Source organism: Physella acuta, unplaced genomic scaffold (genome assembly GCF_028476545.2).
Source record: "Physella acuta isolate Inbredline_101_S28 unplaced genomic scaffold, ASM2847654v3 ptg000750l, whole genome shotgun sequence".
Taxonomy (NCBI): Eukaryota; Metazoa; Mollusca; class Gastropoda; family Physidae; genus Physella; species Physella acuta.
In genome coordinates, this window is record NW_026732268.1 from 54,676 (window position 1) to 74,063 (window position 19,388).

Consider the following 19,388-nt stretch of genomic DNA (forward strand, 5'->3'; position numbering starts at 1 on the left):
GGGTTATCCTGTGAGCATTATGGCGCCTATGTTAGTTTTAAGGATCCGGGGGCCTCTGTGTTAGTATAAAATAATGAGGCATCCAATTAAGTCAAATTTGACGTCAGACGGTCAGACGAAGCACGACAGACAGTGAAAGGAAGTTTAATAAAAGCTTGTAAAAAATAATAAAAATTAATAGGGCCTATAGAATAAACCGGGAGTTTTTAAAATTCAAAATTTTAATTGACGTCTTAAATGGTTGATCCCCTTCGACTGAATAAAAATGATCTCTGCTTAAATATTAGACCTCTCAGTACACGCTTTTATAAAATCGTCACTGACAAGTATCGTTGAAATCCGATTATTAGCTACTTTGCATTACGATACGGAAACTGTTCATCATCACAGCACGTTAACACTTTCTCTTCACTGACTGGGTCTAAATATCCAAAGAGCACTAACTAGAATGCCAAGAGGTAGATACACATATTTAATTATAGAAATATAATTTCATTCGTGGAAAAAAAATTGAAGTACTTTTAGTTATTGATGTCAATCATACCGCGGCTACAAAATCTTTGTTGACATACGCACCGACCAATTATCGATAATTTAAAACAAGGCTGATGCAGAGTTTCTTCCAGGCATCTCTTCGAACGAAATGAAATTTATATAATTTATATAGAAAATATATAATTTTAACAGTGTCTGCCCCCCCCCCCCGAAGAAAGTCTACGCCCCCCCCCAACGCCTTCAGCAAAAGATAGCTCTGCGCATGCGCAGTGACCTATGGCTAGGGTTAGGGGTTGGATTAGGGTTAGGGATAGGATTAGGGATAGGGTTGTTGTTAGTGTTAAGTGTTAGGGTTCTGCGGTTGTAAACACACGCATGCGCAGTACCATCGAAAACATCGCCGCGAAGGCAAGGCGTAGTTTCTCTCCATTGTGCATGAGTATCGCATGCGTATCTTATTCCGGCTAGCATCGGTCAAATTTCGGCGTCATTTTCTGACGGTTTTTACGTTTATTTTATGGGTCCTATACACGACAAATGAAAAAACTGCTAATATCGCAAATTCTCATTATTATTTTAATGCGATATGCTAAATAATTGGACGCTATGCCTGAAAATAACCGAAAAAATCGCCAGATATGTGGTTTTAATTAATACACGCTATTCTTGTCAAGTATTCATGGGAAAAACTGAACTGCCGCCTTAAACGGCCCAGTACATGGTCAAAACCCCCTGGTACAGATGCAGAAATATATAATTGAGATATTTATAATGAGTAATTACAGTTATGTTGATTCGCCTTTTTTATATCGAATTTCCATATGAGGTACCCATGCAAACATTTCTGTCCGCTTTGTTTACTATCGTGACGTCATAGTTACGCTAGTTACCTCACAGAAACAACTAGTTTTTGTTTTTTGCGGAATGAACTGTTAAGGCTAGTTTTTTAATTATAATTCAACTGTAGCGTATGCAGAAAAAGTAAAATTGTGGAAATTATTATTGTATTAGTAATTTTATTAGTATATTGATTTTTTTTCTTCACTGTGGGCCGACAGTAGCTGCATTTAATTCGTGACCGGTGGTTAACCATGTCAACGCTTTTGCGTGGCCTATTCGTTTATATAATTAGTGATGCTCGTTCAGTGGCCTTTTTCAGAGCTAGGCCTAATTACGGGCGATTTTTAGACTTAATTGATCGGCCGTTAGCCTTTTTCATTGCTGCATATTTTAAAAAAATGCTCGTTCAGCTGCCTTTTTTTTTTTGGCACTAAATAATCTGTTTACGGGCAGAGGCGTAGCGACCCTTCCTGGCGCCCGGGGACAAACTTTCGATTTGCACCCCTCCCCCCTCAAACTTCATTTGCACCCCCCCCCCCCCCCCGCCTCAAACTTTCAATTTGGCGCCCCCCCTAAGGTCGGCGCCCGGGGACATATGTCCCCGTCCCGCCCCTCGCTCCGCCTCTGTTTACGGGCATTTTAAGCGTTCATTTATTAATTTTTTTTTTAAGCTAGACGTAGATCTAGTTAAAAAAAATATTTTTTATACAGCTGGCTGTCTAGCATGCCTGACTGATATGTGAACTTTAAAAAAAATGACCAAACTTTTTTTAAAAATGACCAGAAGTAGGGAAGTAGGTCTGTTTTTCAATTTGCTTGAAGAAGGGGGGGGGGGGGAAGAGAGAGAGAGAAGTCAAGACACCGACCATCTCGTGTACGCGTGTTCATTCTATGACGTGTACTATAGGCCTGCTGAACTCACGGTGACCCGCGACCGTGGTGGGATTTTTCATCCACAGGATAGTAAACGTAAGCAAGCAATCACGCGAGTGACGAGTGACGATGTTTGTAGATTTTATTTTTAAAAAAACATCATTATGTCATGTTTTCAAGATGAAAAAAAATGTAATGTAAAAAAAAAAAGACACTAATACCATGTATGAACCTCAGCTGCCACACTGTTGAGTCAATATAATGTGAATTGAGTGTAAAATGTAGGCCTATTTCTTGTATTTATAGACTATCATAACAATCATATTATTTTAAGCATATTTATTAATAAAATTAGAATTTGAAATAAAAATATTTTTTATGGTAATTTGAGTTATGCAAGTGTTCATTATTTCATAAAATGGTATGAATAACATGTAGAGTAGAATTTGTAATGTACATTTTCCTTTACCAATTTAATAAATAACTAGATCTAGATCTAGTTTTATTATCAATCAGTTGTTTTTTTTTTGTTATTTTCCGGTGAGTAAATAACCTAAGTTGACACACCCCTTAAAAAACTTGTGCACACCAGTTCACGACGTCATGTCATGCCGGCAGGGATCGAGAACGTGGGTTTTGTCATTCATTTTCCATTCTAGACTAATTTTAAAATTCTCTCTTTTCTCGTCAACTGATGTGGTGTCAAATGTTCTCTTAAGGGGTAAGGAACTTAATAGTGTATTTGAAATAACAGAATATTTTATTTTTAAAAATCCATAATTAAACCTACTATGTATTCTTGTCTTTTAAATCAAATAACTCTGAAATATCGCTTTCCTTAAAAACCAGCCTATGTTCCTTAAAAAAACTTTAAACTAATAATTTAACACACATTACAATTAACTGCTAATCATTTATTGGGTTTATGAGATGTGTTCTTGGGAAAACGATCACCCCCCCCCCCCCAATAATGCCATTTTATTATAATCTTGTTTGGTGAAAACGAGGCGCCGGAAAATGTGTACCGCGCAAGAATCCAATCATTTGGCTAGATTTATGACTGTTTTTTTATGTCACACCTTAAAATAGAATGTTTACGCTTTCTTTGTTAATGATCGTTTTTATTATTTTTAAACTGAAACTATGTGAATTATTAGTTAGATTGCAGATTTTGTAACTTGGTATACTTACCAATTTTAAAAGCATAGCATGCTGATTGTAAACAAATAGTCATAAAACACAGAAATATAAAGTTCCACAGAAAGTTAAAATATGCTAAATTAGCTTAGTTTACAAGTGTTCTAGCTATTATTGATACATTTTTAATAAAAAAATCATTCTGTAATTCTCATCAAAAGCCTAATCCTGGTAAAATTCTTTTGTTTTTCTCCTTCTGGTAGTCGAGTTTTTTAAATTTTAAAGTTTCGAGGTATGATGTCGTAGGCGATTCTAGTTCCCCCTATGAAAAACACTAGGTCCCGGATGAGATGAATAAAACCAACCAATCAAAGCTTTTTATAACTAGGTTAACTATAAATAGCTTCTACAATATGTGCGGGACACTGTACATACGATAGATAAGGCTAATAAAGCAACCTGAGAGGTGAATGGGGTGGCCGCAGCTTGGGTGTCGATTAGGGTGGTTTCACATCGCTGCATAACCAACGACTTGAGCTAGACTAGCCTAGTTCTATATGCTCTATATATCAAGCTAAGCCTAGTATCTGTATAATTTCTATTTTTTTCTGTTTTAAATTATTTCAATCATCTACTTCTTCTAAATGTAGTTTGTGTCTCTACATACAAGTATATCTAAGCAAATGTTGCGGTATGTCTTGCTAGTGATTGTTACGTCCCTTTGTTATGATTATAATAGTTTCGTCCCTTGAGTCATCACTGGGTCAACTTTTAATGTGTCGTTAATTAATTTAATTAACATGTTTTTTATTTGGTTTTGCAATCTATTAATTAATAATACAACCAACAACACGTTTAAAAGTGTAAAATATTTATTTTAGTTATTAAAATTGGATTAAAACGTATAAAATACGAGCGTTACGCTAGCCGGTTCAGGTGGCCGCAGGAAAAAAAAAAGGGGGAAAAAAATATCGCAAGTAGCACGTCACTAAAACATGAATATCTCAAATTCTATGCGTAGGAATATAAAATGATTGATACATATTAAGAGTAGAATGGCAGAGGAATAATATAGTACTTTGGGTTTGTTTCTGTGTTACAAAATAGTGCCCGATGAAAGTCGGGAGTTCGCTATGTGTGATCGGTTGTGGAACTTCATTCTAGATCTAGTAGTTTTAATTATGGATTTTGAAAATTAAATATTCTGTTATTTCAAATACACCATTACTAGGTTGTTCCTTACCCCTTAAGAGAACATTTGATACCACATTTAAGTATCTAGCTTACTCAGTGGCAGAGAAAAGAGAGAATTTTAAAATTATCCTAGAATGGAAAATGAAAGCCAAAACCACGTTCTTGCCCCTCGGCCGGCATAACAGGAAGACGTGAACTTGTGTACACGAGTTTTTAAATCCTGCCATGGTAATTGTGTCAACATAGGCTATATCCTCACCGGAAAATAAAAAAAAAAACTGGTTGATAATAAAACTAGATCTAGGCCCTAGTTATTTATTAAATTACATTACAAATTCTACTCTATATGTTATTCATACCATTTTATGAAATAAATCAAATGACCATAATAAATATTTTTATTTCAAATTCTAATTTTAAATATGCTTAAAATAATATGATAGTAGGCTAATAGTTATGATAGTCTATAAATACAAATACATTTTACACTCAATTCACATTATATTGAGTCAAGAGTGTGGCAGCTGAAGTTCCCGCCATCTCAGCAATGAGCCAGACTAAGGTTTATTATTAAAACAAGTTGTTTTTTTTTCCGGTGAGTAAAATAACCTATGTTTACACAATTACCATGGCAGGATTTTATAACCTGTGTACACAAGTTCACGACGCCCTGTAGGCCGGCTGGGAGGCAAAATGACGAAATTATATTGAGTCAACAGTGTGGAAGCAGAAGTTCATAGACGTGGAGCTCCGAGTATTTTTTTTACATTTCATTTTTTTTTTCATATTGAAAACATGACGTGTGATTTAAAAAAAATAATAAAATCTCCAAACATCGTCACTCGCGTGTTTGCTCGCTTACGTTTACTATCCCGTGGGTGAAAAATCCCACCACGGCCGAGGGGTCACTGTGAGTTCAGCAGGCCTATGGTACACGTCATAGAATGAATACGCGACCACAAGATCGTGGGTGTCTTCACTTCTCTCTCTTCCCCCCCCCCCCCCCCCCGTCTCCCCCTTCTTCAAGCAAATTGAAAACAGACCTACTTTGCTACTTGAGGTCATTTGTTATAAGTGCACATATCACACATGCTAGACAGCCAGCTGTATAAATTTTAAAAATATTTTTACTAAAGAGCAGTTTGATTTAACTTTACTCTATTTAAAAATGGACATGCATTCAGCAGATATCAGTAGTTTTGTATAAAACATCCAAACAATTATTATACGAAGCGATAAACAGGGGGATGGCCGCAGCGTTTGTATAACCACGTGCAAAACTTTACTTTGGATCTATATTTTCTCGGTAATGTATCGTTTTTGGTGCGTAAAATCGGCCGAGGCTAGTAATGTGAGAAAAAGTTGCCTCGTTGTTATTAATTAAGGATTTAATAGAAGTATTGTGTGATATATTTGTATTAAATATTATAGATAACTGAATAATAATACCGGTAATGTGTAACCATAGACCTAAGTTAATGCTGGGTCAGACCCAGGTCTGACTAGCCACATGGTTTTTATAAACCATTATGCTGTAAAATTTTAATTACATTCAATATTTATTAATCTAGATCCAGATAAGTTATAATCTAAATCCATAAATGTTTTGATAATATTATATTCTAGGGGGAGGAGCGGGCGGCAGAGGTGGTAAGAAGAGTCACAAGGGCCAACGGAGGCATTTTACTGATGAAGATGAATTGAGAGAACAAGCCCAGAAAGCAGAAAAAGAAAAAGCTTGGAGGGTATGCATTTTGATTAAAACATTCCCAATCAATGTGCAATGCAAGTAATCAAATGGTTGGTGAATGTATTATAGTATATTATACTAGAGTTAGATCAACATTGGCCAATGAAACACAGAACACAAACTTACAGCCAGTTATGTGTTCAGTTAAAAACAACGAACACTGGAAAAGATAATGATATCATTGCCTATCGAGACAAAAATTTACTGGCTAATTTATTTGGTAATATTTGACAAAAATGAAGAGGAAAGTATAAAAAAAAGTCAGATAAAAGTAAGCTCAAAAAGTTTATAAAATTTTTAAAAAGTCATCACATTATTGATTGTATTTGTAGAGAAAAAAATTTGAATTTAAAATCAAATGCTGAAAAGGATACACAGGATAAAAAGTCATTGATAACAGAGACACAAAATACACAGCCTAATTTATTTGTCCAACATTAAAAGTAAAAGTGTTTGTTTGAATTCCAAAAAGCTAATACGATTAATATAGTAGTAATGCAAATGCAAAATAAAAAAATAGCTGTTGGATTAGGGTTAGCGTTACGATTTAGGCTTTGGTTATGGTTAGCATCTGGGTTAATCATCATCTTTTCCAGTTTATGCCTTAGGCACATGGGCAGTTAAAATATTGGTCAGCTGTTACAGTGTCCTGGGTATAGTGTGATCAGCACTATGCCCTGCCACATTAGTCTCCCTTTATGTGAATCAGGTACCCATTAGAGCTGGGTGTGCTCAGGATTACCAGCCCAAGATCAAAACTCTAAACTTGCCGATGATTAATTGGGAGTTATAACATTTGACCATATGATTAGGGTTAGGGTTCAGATTACAGTTATGGTTCAGCTTTAGATTCATGTTCCAGTTCAGGTTAAACTTCATGATCCGATTTAGTTTGAAGTTAAGGTTCCGGTTGTTTAAAGTTTCCAGTACTACTCCTGTCAAATTTCCGATTAAGGTTTTGGTTAATAATTAGGGTCAATTTTTTTTTCTGATTGAAGTTCAATTCCGGTTCTGATTAAAAATTCAAGTTAAAATTCTTGTTCCAGTTAAAGTTTCTGATATGGTTCAAATTTCAGTTCTGCCTTAATATCTGCTTCAGGTCACTAGACCGCTGGTGTGGATGCGCCTGATTTGATTTAGTGAATGATTATAATAACCTATCTTATTCATAGTGGTATCACTATTTAAAACGAACATATGTGCCATGTTGCTCACAGATGAGCTTTGAGCATCAAATATCACCCTGTTGAGTTAGGATTACTGATAAAGATGCCTTACCATCATTAGAGATTTAAATTGATTAACTAAAAACTGATTATTAATCTCTCTCTCTCTCTCTCTCCTCTCTCTCTCTCTCTCTCTCTCTCTCTCTCTCTCTCTCTCTCTCTCTCTCTCTCTCTCTCTCTCTCTCTCTCTCTCTCTATATATATATATATATATATATATATATAAAGTACATGGGTTTCTTTGTCCTTTATGCATTACTACAACTTTCATCTGATCGCCATGAAACTTTGGGAAGTTGATGAGAATACTCCAGGGGAATGAAAATTTCAATTTCGCAGGGGTGACGCAGAGGGCTACCCTGTGATCTCTCTGCTGCATACATTCATTTTAAAGAGTGCGATAGGCTATTAACATGATGAGTTACTATTGTCAGATAAATCAAATCAGGCACAACTTCCAGCGCCAGGGTGCTATTTAGCGCTCTGGGTTTTCCGGTAAGCGCAATGGTGTCTACATTCCTTTTAAACACTTAATGGAGAGTCATTAATGTACACTCAATACATTCATACAGCATGCTGGGTGGTTGTGTGGGCAAACTCATGCCCCAACAAATATGATCCAAAAATTATAGTGCAGGCATTGTTAACATTGAAATAGCTCAGTTTTAGAATACAAGGTCACACATCTGGTAACACATTGATGAAACCTTCTTAAAATATTAAACTTTTTTCTAAGACCTCGGCAATGGATGGAGATGAGCACGCTAGTCCTAAAATATTTTTCCCAGCCCGACACAAAAGTTTCTTGTACAAATATTTCCGGTATATACATATATATTTAATCTGTACAGCGACAACAAGGAATTGAAAGTGACGAAGAAGAAGTGGTAGAAGAAAAGGATGGAGTTGAAGCCGCAGCAAAAAACAGGGATATGCCTCCCTCAGAATCTTCAGAGTCAGAAACAGGGAGCGATGATGAAGAGGTAAATTACAAATTTAAACTGTCATGTTAACAAAAATTGTACTTATTAAACTGATTTGTGCTATCTGTGGAAATTTAATTTTATTGCACAATGGAATTAAATTTATGCTAGAAAAATGTTTTACTTTATAAATAATGCTATATTTTTTAATTTGTTATTGGTTTCTAATAATCTAGGAAAAGCCAAAAGGTGTTTCACATTTAATCGATATTGAAAATCCAAATAGAGCTGGTGGTAAAAGTTCAAAAAAAGTCACAGAAATGGGAGAATCTGGTGGCACTAATCTTTCTAGGAGGGAAAGGTACAATTTTTATATATCAACTAGCTGCCAGATTTTGAATTAATATCATCCAGGTTAGTGTCAAGAGAAACCAATCACAGCTATTACAGAATTTTTGCTACACGTTGAAATGCATAAACTCATTTGCTACTAATGCAACACGATGCAACTGTCATTACTCCCTTATTTCTGTCATCATTATCGTGCAAAAAAGTGTTTCTGCACTCTTCATGCTCACTAAATCTGTATATATAATTCTCTTCTTCAAAGTACAAGAAAGTCTTGTAATCTCGACGTTTTACAGCTCCCAGAGTCGGAAAACATAGTTTTGCAATCTTGTCAGTACGTCTGTGTGTGTGTATCTGTGTCTGTAAACACGATAACTTGAGTACCGTTATAGCTAGGTTGATGAAATTTCATATATATGTATTATATTAAAATAGTAGATCCGTATCAACTTTTGAGCGATTTCCGATAACCTGAAGTGGAACTTTTTCTACTTTGGAGGTGGATGTGGAAAATGAGAGTGTGGATAATCATCCTTCAACAGCTACTGATAGTGTTTCAAAGCAAAATATTTTCAGTCGCAGATTTGGTAGTGTCAAATTCACAAATTACGAACTACTGAAAAATAAAAGAAAATAAAACAACTAAATTATAAATAGCGGTGTATTCTTCGTCGCGGGTCAATTGTATAGTACAAGAATCCACATTTTAAGTTTTGGACAAATTTTGAACTAGTCACTTAAAGGGTGGTTGGTATTTATGTAGTTTCTTATATTTTTTTTTAATGAACCTGACAATTAAATACATATCAGACCCTTTCTATTTTCAGCTAATCTGGTCGATTTTATTTTCTATCACATGAACCTAAAGCTTTTAAATTACAATTAATTTGAACTAGGCTCTTTACGGTTGACGATTAACATTTGTACCATTGTACATCTTTAAAAGAATATAAGGCATAATTTAAATTGATAACAAGAGTACAACTAGACTAGATTAGTACAGTTCAAATTAGTTAAATGCTAAAATAAAACTTTTTTGCCACTTTTGTGACATTGTAAAAAAAAAATTCAAAGTTGTTTACAAGGTAAACATGAAATTGCAATCAGACAAGACTTTCAATGTTATTTTAGAGTAACATAAACTTCTTTTATTTAAAAGATTAGCTTCATTAAACAATTAATTAGTACAATAACGGTTTGAGACTGCTAATTTTTTTCCCTGGTCTGGTCACATCCCTGAAGAATGAAGAAGCGGTTTTTATATTAAAAGTACAATATTTTACATCTATATCTGTTCAGTTTGTATAAGTACTAAAAGGATATCCAATATTAGGTGTCGCGCACGATTCTTGATATAGTATATTTTGACCCAAAAATTTTCCTAATTTTTTTTGAGAGCCTGGTCACATCCCTGTTTTAATTGTTAAAATTTTAGGTAGGGTGGAGTAGGCAAACTTAGAAAAAATGTTTTTTTGTCAATTTGGCTGGAGAAAGTTCACTATGAATATAGCTCAATTGCCTAAAATAAATGTCAATTTTGTATAAGTAATTATAATGACAGTAAAAATAGTGCATCATTTAAAAAAATTATTCGCTAACACATTATCTGTCTAAAGTCTGGAATTTTTCAAAAAAAGTCTGGAAAAAGTCTGGAATTTCATTTTCAAAAAGCAGTACGAACCCTGTATATATATTTCAAGAGCCCCCACCCGAGAAAAAAGTCCGAAAGAATCACTGCCAGGTACTGACAGCACACTCGAGGTCCAAGTTTGTTGTTAAATTGTTCTTCACGTAGGCCTACTTCATTCTTGATAAAGTTTGTATCCTGTTCTAAAATTTGAAAGGTACTTTGATGCAAAAGTTTTAATATTAGGAAAGTCTTCCTTGGGCAAATACCGATTAAACCCACCCGCCCTTCTTTGAACTTAAGGAGGTCATTTGCTGGGCAACTGGCCACATTTGCTTGAATGGCATTTGCACCAAATGTAACATTTTCAGTTTCTTTTGAATTTTTTCTCAGCCACCTCCAACAATTGTTTTTTTCTGTGGACAAAAAGATCTCCGAGGGCCGGATAAGAAGACCTCGCGGGCTGCATCTGGCCCGCGGGCCGTAGTTTGGAGACCCCCGAGTTACATCAATGAATCAATCAACCACCCACATGGGTGGTTGTACTTTGGTCATATATGTATCAGTTCATTGATATTCTACTTTAACTCTATTTTAAACATATATTCATAAGCATTATTCTAAATATATATATATAGCAATGTGTGTGTGTTTGTTTGCCTTTTATACATTACTACACCTTTCATCCAATCGCCATGAAACTTTGGGAAGTTGATGCAAAAACTTTGGGGAGGTTTCTGTGGGAAAAAAATTTCAATTTTGCCCTGACAGTGTGCGATTTGCCCCAGGCCATGCTGTGACTAGCCGACTGAGTTTCTTCTGAGAAAGTGGCAATGTGCTGGGATGGGCATACTAGTTCTTGATAAAAACCGGTTTTAAACTATCACAGTAGTATGGAGCGCTATATTTTTTACTTTTTGTAAAAATAGCTATTTTTTTAATTGCTTAGGCGGGCGACTATATCTCTGACAGAAGTATTAGCATAGTTAAATCCTGAAATGATTTCTCTGTAAAAAAAATTCTGTAATTCCATGATATGAACTTACAAACTTCCACAATATTTCTTTTAAGTCATCAAGTATATCAAGGTTGGAGACATTGGTGGTAAATTGGGGAAAAATAGGGTTTTAGATTTTTTATGTGGAAGTTAGCCCTGAATAGCTACAGCAAGTCAACTGTGTATGTAATACAGTGACAATATAAGGGTCGTGCACATAGTGGGCTTATTCAACTAGCCATTGGTACCTGTTACACTGGCAATTCTGGTGACTTTTAGGTCTCGTCTCTTTACAAATAGGCTACCCGGTTTTTCTTTTAGATATTTTACTATGGAGAGCGGCATTTAAAACTGTCCGGTCGAGGGTGTGGGGGGTGTGTATCGGGGGTTGGGGGTAGCGGATACTGGTTTTTCTTTATTTTTTTATGAATTACTTTTTTACAATTTCGCTCAGAGGTAAAAGGGGAAGAAACGGTAGGGATGCCTGAAGAAAATGTATATATATATACGGAAAGTGGGTAATGAAATGAATTGTAATTCAGCTTTTAAAAAAGTCATTATTGGAAACTTAGGAAAAGAAACATTTTATTGATCAAGAGCATTGGAATGAAACATTCTTAAGATTATGAAAAAATTGGTTTTGTTTTATGTACTGTCTATGTTTATACTTGTTTAAAATAACAGACTACCAATACCTATTAGAAAAATTAAAACCAAATCATATAGATCTACTGTATTAGTCAACACAATTTCATATTAAATGCACAAGCCAATTAAGAGAATTCAAATTAAGTCCATTTTGTTTTGAAATTCCGTGCGAAATAAAGTTTCAGGGTTTTAAAATTTTCATTCACTGGTTTCAGGATTGGTAATATTTTGGGATTGATTTTCAGGATTCACTTAAAAAATAAGTGGTACCCCTGCTAATACTGCTTTATGGGTATCTCAGGGCATGGAGATTTAAGACTGACGGATAAAGAGGTACAAGCGGGTGCAAAGGATTAAGCAAACAACATATTTTTGAAATAATTAAAACAAAAATTGTTGCAGGTTGTTTCTCTTAGTTTAGTATCTATAAAATACGTTTGCAATAATTACTGCCCTCCTCCCTGTAAACAATTTAAGCTTTTGTCATTGGTGGACTGCTACATCTCTTAAATGGTTATGGTTTATGAAATAGGCTTTAATAGCAAGTTGCTGTTTTATGTGTTGACTGTTGTATTATTTTTTAAAAATTATTTTTAGAGAAGAACTAGAAAAAATTGAGGCTCGAAGGAGGTACCAGGCACTACATTTGGCAGGGAAAACAGAGGAAGCACAAGCAGATTTAGCTCGATTAGCTATTATTCGTAAACAGCGAGAAGAAGCAGCTAAGAAGAAAGAGGAAGAGAAGAAATGTAAGTATGCTTTTTCTAAATTAAATACAAATCACCTAGACGAAAAAAATGCTTTTTTTGTTTTATTACTTTCTCTTTTAATAAGGGGTCTGTCCTGCTCATAAGATGTAGCCTATTGGATATAAGCATGTCTGGTATTTTAAAAAGAACCAAGCTCATCAATTGTTGATATAGAATTAAAAGTCAAGAAGATTGAGATTTATGTAACAGTCAATTGTCCATTGTAATAAAGTTAAGGTATCCACCATAACATCAATCCAATCCACTTTGTTGATACCTTGATTTTTTAAATGTTTATTTTCTAAATATAGTTGAAATAAATTGAATATTGAAGAATTGATATTTAAAATTATTTCACAGCTAAAGAAGCTGCTCTAGCTTTAGCTTCAAAGACAAAAGGAAAATCTTGACCATATCAGGGTGTACAGCAGCGTGCATGATGGTTGCTCTGTTTTACTCCAATGTGCTTGGATACAAGCTGTGCTGGCTCTTACGTGGACTGTTTCATGGACTGGTGCCATCTTGTGCTCTTTTTCTTTCAAGTTTTTTTATTAGTAGTAATTTTTTTAGCATCTTAACTTTCACAATCATTTATTGATTTAAAAAAAAAAGGAAAATATTTTTATTTTTAAAGTGTAGCGTTAAAAACATGAATTATTTGTATCCTTAACAAGTATTTAATTCTTGCTGTAAAGCCTCCTCAAAATATATTTTTGTCAATTGTCATCTATAGTTATATTTGTTTCATTAACTCTAAGATGATTAAGATGTGTTACAATTTACATTTACTTGCTGTACTGTAAAAAAAATCAAGTTTTGAAATAACTTCCTAATTTTAAGAAAATATTTAACATGGAACTACTTTGAATTACTTTTTTATACTCGCAACAGTAATAAATATGATGTGTTTAATTTTGAAAAGTAATTTTAATTTAAAAAATTTTTTTTTTTGAAAAGGTGGCTTATTTCTGGTTTCCCATGAAGGTCTACATGGCGCTGGCAACCAGCAGAAAGTATTTTTACTGAAACTGTTTTGTACCAGCCCCATGTTTGCATCTCTTTATCATGTCAAATACATGCACTCATATTGGGCTACTTTTTTTTTTAGCAAAGAGATATGGATGGTTCATTATTTCCCATATTTTTCCTTACATTTCATGCAATATGGATACCTTTGCTAATAAATTAAATGTTGATACTGACTTTTTCTTTTTTAAGTCATTTATTCTAAAATTATCTCACTACTATAACACAGTCTCAGACTTAAAAAGTACGTCGCTAGTTTTTGGGCTGTAGTTTTTACAAGTCTGGAATCTAGTTTTAGAAACAAAACTTTGCCATAAGTCTATATTTACCGACTAACAATGAACAAAAAGGCTATAGCCCATAGGCCTACTTGGTGAAACTACTCCAGTTTTTTTTGCCCCCACGCTAAGAGAGGTTCTAAATTTAGGAATGAAGTTTCGCGAACGCAGAAGAAAAAAGATTGCTTAGGGGTCATCCATAAATGACGTCACACTCGTAGGGGGGGGAAGGGGGATCCGTAATTTTGTGATTGGGGGGGGGTGAAGATGTGCCGTCACACTTTAGCGTTATACAAAAGCGTTAGAAAACTAATTTTAGCCGTTATTTCACGATTTAGAAAACTTTTAGTAAATTGTAATAGGAATTGATTAAAATAATAAATATGTTAACAAGTTCAGACAAGATTTTGGAAAAATATTGTATTTTAAGAAAAATTCAACTGCAATTTTGAGGGGGGGGGGGGGTTGAGGTTAAAAAGCGTGACCCCTTCGTTACTACGTCTTACGGGGGGGGGGGGGCGATTGTTATACTTCAGTCTTTTGTTTTTATTGCGTGACTGACCGTGTAAATGTGGTATTTCAAATTGTTATTGAATGAAAGAATAGTCGTCCATACAAATCTTGACCTCTTTTTATTTACCCTTAAGTTTGTCTAAAGTTGCAGGCAGGCAGTCATATCAACAATTAATGAGAGAGGCGTGTCAGTGGTAGTCTATGTATAATTTATATATCTGTATTTTTAATTCATTAGACTAACTCGCCCCTACTTGTAACTACGGTCACTGATATCTTAACTAGTGTGTGTAGTAGGGAGGGGGAGGAGGCGGACGGACTGGTAATTTTTACTTTCTCGTATATACGAAGTATAGAGAAAGTATTGTAATTGTGCACAAAAATCACATGAAATTGTAACAATTTTCACCGTATTACATCTCAGTCCTTCATCACATCCGAAGTATAGAGGACTTATTTTAATCAGGCAAAAATTATCAATCCAGATTTATCAAAATTAAGAGGTTTTATGCGTAATCCAGCCTGAAAAACTGGGCTTTGCAATTCTGTCCGTGTGTGTGTGTGTCTGTCCGTGAGTAAACACGATAACTTGAGTACCGTTACGTTACAGCTAGGTTGATGAAATTTCATATATAAGTATTTTATCAAAATCGTAGATCCGTTTCAACTTTTGAGCGATTTCCGATAACTGGAAGTGGTACTTTTTCTACTTTGAATTTTTCAAAAGCCTGTAACTTGAGTACTATTTCAGATAGATAAATGAAATTTCACATGTAAGTAAAAGATCTAATTCTCTACCTTCTGTTAAATTTTGGACAATTTCCGTTGACCGGAAGTAGTAATTTACGCTACTTCCGAGTTCTCAAAAAACTAATGTAAATTTTTAAAGTACTAATAATATTGCGCACTATTATGCACTTTTTTATTTGGCGTTCACTTGGTGTGCAATTCTTTTGTCTACGAGATTTTATTCTATTTTTAAAACTTTAAGTATTTAAAATGGATTAAAAATCATGTCTATAGCCCGAGTTCCCATCCCCTGTTGTTTTATATAAGAATATTCGAGAAAGTTTAGGGGAGTTTATTTATTGCATACAAATACAAAATTTTCTCAGCTGTGAGCATAAATAATTGCGTGTTTACAACATGCAGGTTGTTTTTTTTTTTCTAAAAATTACTTTTCAAGTAGCATATTATTTACAAAATGCGATTTACTAGATCTAGGACTTAGGATAAAAACGTCAAGGCTACTCAACACAATAGACCTAAATTAGAAAATTACTTTATTTGACTAAAGAATAATAATAATAAACTCAATATTTATGCCAAATTGATAGGACTGCTTTTTTTACTTTCTCGATTATACGAAGTATAGAGAAAGTCTTGTAATCGTGCAAAAAAAAAAAAAAAAAAATCGCAATTTTTTTTCCTACTAGATTTTATTCTATTTTTAAAAGTTTAAGTAAACAAAAATCATGTCTATATTCCGAGTTGACATCCCACGTAGTGTTATATTAGAATATTCGAGAAAGTTTAGGGGAGATCACTCCCGGTTTATTGTAATAATTTAATTGAAAACAATAGAATTAGATCATGAACAATTAACATAAGTTTAAAGTTGGAATTTCATCATACCAATCAACTATTTTAATAATTTAAAGTTTGGGGGGAGTGGGGTAGGCAACCTTAGAAAAGTCATTTTCTGTCAATTTGGCTAGAGAAAGTTCAATATAAACAGCTCAATTGCCTAAAATAAATGTCATTATACTGTACTTAACCCTGAGGGTACACATGTTGCATCATTTTATTATTTAGTCTCAAACACATTATTTGTATACATTCTGGGATTTTTCTAGTCTGGAAAGTGTCAGGAACAGTGTTTCTTCCAGACTTTTTTCTCCGGGGGGGGGGGGGGGCGTGCACTGTTAAAAGTATATATTTTCTATATAAATTATATAAATTTCATTTCGTTCGAAGGGGCATTAACCTGGAAGAAACTCTGGTCAGGAAAAAGTCTGGAATTTCATGTCCAAAATAGTGGAGGAACCCTGTGTGAAGTCATTTAAAAAAAATGTTTTCGTGTGGGTTCAAACATAAGCGTCACGTTTTAAAAAATATTTTTACCCCTTCCCTATTATCACAAAAGGTCAGCTTTTCCTCCTTCCACCCCCTTAATAGCTAAAGTGACACACCTCAACCTGCCACCTTTCTGAATTTCTTAAAATTGTTTTTATTTAAGTACAGATTTCTTTCTAAAATATATACTGTCAAGGTTCGTATAGTCTGGGAAAAAAACTGGAATTCATTCAGAAACAGGCAGGAAGAGATTTTAGTAATTGTGAAGTTTAGATGTTAAATTCAATAAGTGGACCTCCACCCACCTCCCCAGGTCGATTTTTTGTGTGTGGACCTTACAGTTGTAAGTCAAACATGGACTTAAAGATTGCCAGAATAAGTATTATTTTAGATGGGTTGGGGGGGGGGGGGGGGTCCTAAGATAAAACAGAAACACGAGGAGACAGTAAGATTAAAACATTTTACTTAAGTTAGATATCACATAAATTATAAACATGAAATGATGTGTTGGTTATGAGTTTAAAAGTGAACATTAATACATACACACTATAATACATGGTCAAAAACGGCTCAAGATATGTTCATTAGCTAGAAATAAGCATACTGGAATAATATTACACTGAATAACTTATTAAACATGAAGTGTATGCTAAGTATATTCATAAAAACCATTTTGTAATTTATATGTTAAATATATAAATACGTACATTTTAAAAAATTTTGATGTATCTTAGTGCAACTATTTACGTTTGATATAACAATATACTTTTAAAATGTTTATATATATATATAAAATAGGTGTTATAACACTTGAAATGGAGGTAAACCAGAAAAAGCTTCAGTTCCTGTAATAAAGAAAGGTGAATAATTTAAGAGCCACATGATGGGTGCATATAACTAAATTATGTACATTGTTGTATTGTATTTGTATGCTATTTTTATTTTATTCATTGACTAGCTGTATTTGCCAGGTCCTGCACTAGCATTTGAGATCAACTAATGACCTGTGTGCTAGTTAAGCAGCATACCCTGCACTGACGGCGTTTGGGAATACATAACATATTTAATTTAAGCTGTATATGTAAATATGGACGTTTGAAAAAATACAAACGTCAAGGCAAAAAATAATGCAAATGGAAACAGACACGAGATTAAACACAAACATAAGTGCAAAGATAAGCACAAGCATAAACAACAACGCAAGTGGAAACACAAACAATAATGCTAAATCAAATATTAATTAAAATAATAATTAGTAAACAGTACATTTAGAGTATAAAATAATGAAGGTGGTATTTCTTCTTCGTTCTTTATTTTTAATGTTGGAAGTATTACGTGGCAACTTTTCTTATTGGATTTGCTTCCATAGCCTTTGTCCAACCCAGAATAAACTACAAGGCAGCAGTTGTTTGATTTTGGAGAAGAGCTGTTGTCCCCAGATATCGTGCCTCATCTTCCCCACGTTCGTACTCGAGATTTTTTATTTTAGCAACCATGAGCTTTACCAACTCGACCACACCGACCCCTTAATGTAGTATTAAAAATACCTTGCTTTACCGACTGCATTGCACTTTATCAATGCATGAAACTTCTATAATTATCTTCCAGCATGAAAACAAACTAAAGGAGATAATTTTTTTTCCCTGAGTCATGTATCTTGATGAGTCCACCCAACGCTGATGGATACCTAACTCACATTAGGGAAAGTAAAGGCGGTTGGGCATAGTGCTGACAACACTATCTCTTCATATGCCAGGGTTACAGAAACAAGTGAACTCTACTTCACTTGCCCCATAGACAGTCAGGTTTGAAAGGGAAACTTTGTTGTGTATCTTGATGAAGGGAAATAATTTGTACAATTTTTAAGATAAAATTAAAATGTTAGTGAAGGGAAATAATTTGTACAATTTGTAAGATAAAATTAAAATGTTAGTGACGGATAATGATAATACATTAACTTCGATTTTATTCTTTGCATTTTTCGTCAATTAAAATGTTAACTGGCAAAATGAAAACTTGAAACTAAAAAATATTGAGTTTTCTACGCATCAGTTAAAAAATATTACACAATGGTGATAATTCGATTTTTTTTCCCCACTATATGCATGTTTTCTACAAGTCACAGAGTCCATTTGAGCTTTATAGTATAGGTTTATTTTTAAACTTTGGATCACAAATAAGTAATTAATACCATCACCGATCAGTTTGTCTTGCCTGCTTTAGTATTGCAGTTTTCATTATTGGCTTGTGAAGACTGGTACAGATTTACAATAGTATTAGGACACAAATCATCTAATTATTATTTTCACAATGATCCTAAATCTCACTTATTTTCTAATCATTATCCTTAATCGATCTTTGACATTAAAGGTTTCATTGAACTTAATCAATCTTTGACATTAAAGGTTTCATTGAACTTGATCAATCTTTGACATTAAAGGTTTCATTGAACTTGACCTTTGACATTAAAGGTTTCATTGAACTTGATCTTTGACATTAAAGGTTTCATTGAACTTGACCTTTGACATTAAAGGTTTCATTGAACTTGACCTTTGACATTAAAGGTTTCATTGAACTTGATCAATCTTTGACATTAAAGGTTTCATTGAACATGATCTTTGACATTAAAGGTTTCATTGAACTTGACCTTTGACATTAAAGGTTTCATTGAACTTGACCTTTGACATT

At 34.0% G+C, this 19,388-nt stretch overlaps 2 protein-coding genes across 13 annotated transcripts in view; one reads left to right on the top strand and one right to left on the bottom strand.

Moving 5' to 3' along the window:
- The first annotated feature begins 336 nt into the window (after positions 1–336).
- LOC131950286 (28 kDa heat- and acid-stable phosphoprotein) lies at positions 337–14,009 on the top strand. Its single transcript, XM_059312368.1, has 6 exons — positions 337–458; positions 6,166–6,284; positions 8,367–8,498; positions 8,675–8,799; positions 12,656–12,807; positions 13,168–14,009. Exons 1-6 carry the CDS (start codon positions 449–451, stop codon positions 13,215–13,217), a joined length of 588 nt encoding a protein of 195 aa, XP_059168351.1. The 5' UTR covers positions 337–448; the 3' UTR covers positions 13,218–14,009.
- A 3,132-nt stretch (positions 14,010–17,141) lies between these two features.
- The window catches only part of LOC131950293 (arrestin domain-containing protein A), a 29,697-nt gene continuing 27,450 nt past the window's right edge, over positions 17,142–19,388 (bottom strand). For all 12 annotated transcript variants that reach the window (XM_059312395.1, XM_059312399.1, XM_059312396.1 and 9 more), the window contains one exon: positions 17,142–17,545. In XM_059312395.1, the coding sequence (XP_059168378.1) occupies positions 17,502–17,545 (44 nt within the window). In that variant the 3' untranslated portion in view covers positions 17,142–17,501. The remainder of the gene's footprint in view (positions 17,546–19,388) is intronic.

Coding starts and splice junctions, on each gene's coding strand:
- LOC131950286 (XM_059312368.1), top strand. Junction 8,800..12,655: donor AATCTTTCTAGGAGGGAAAG/GTACAATTTTTA, acceptor AATTATTTTTAG/AGAAGAACTAGAAAAAATTG. Junction 12,808..13,167: donor GAAAGAGGAAGAGAAGAAAT/GTAAGTATGCTT, acceptor ATTATTTCACAG/CTAAAGAAGCTGCTCTAGCT.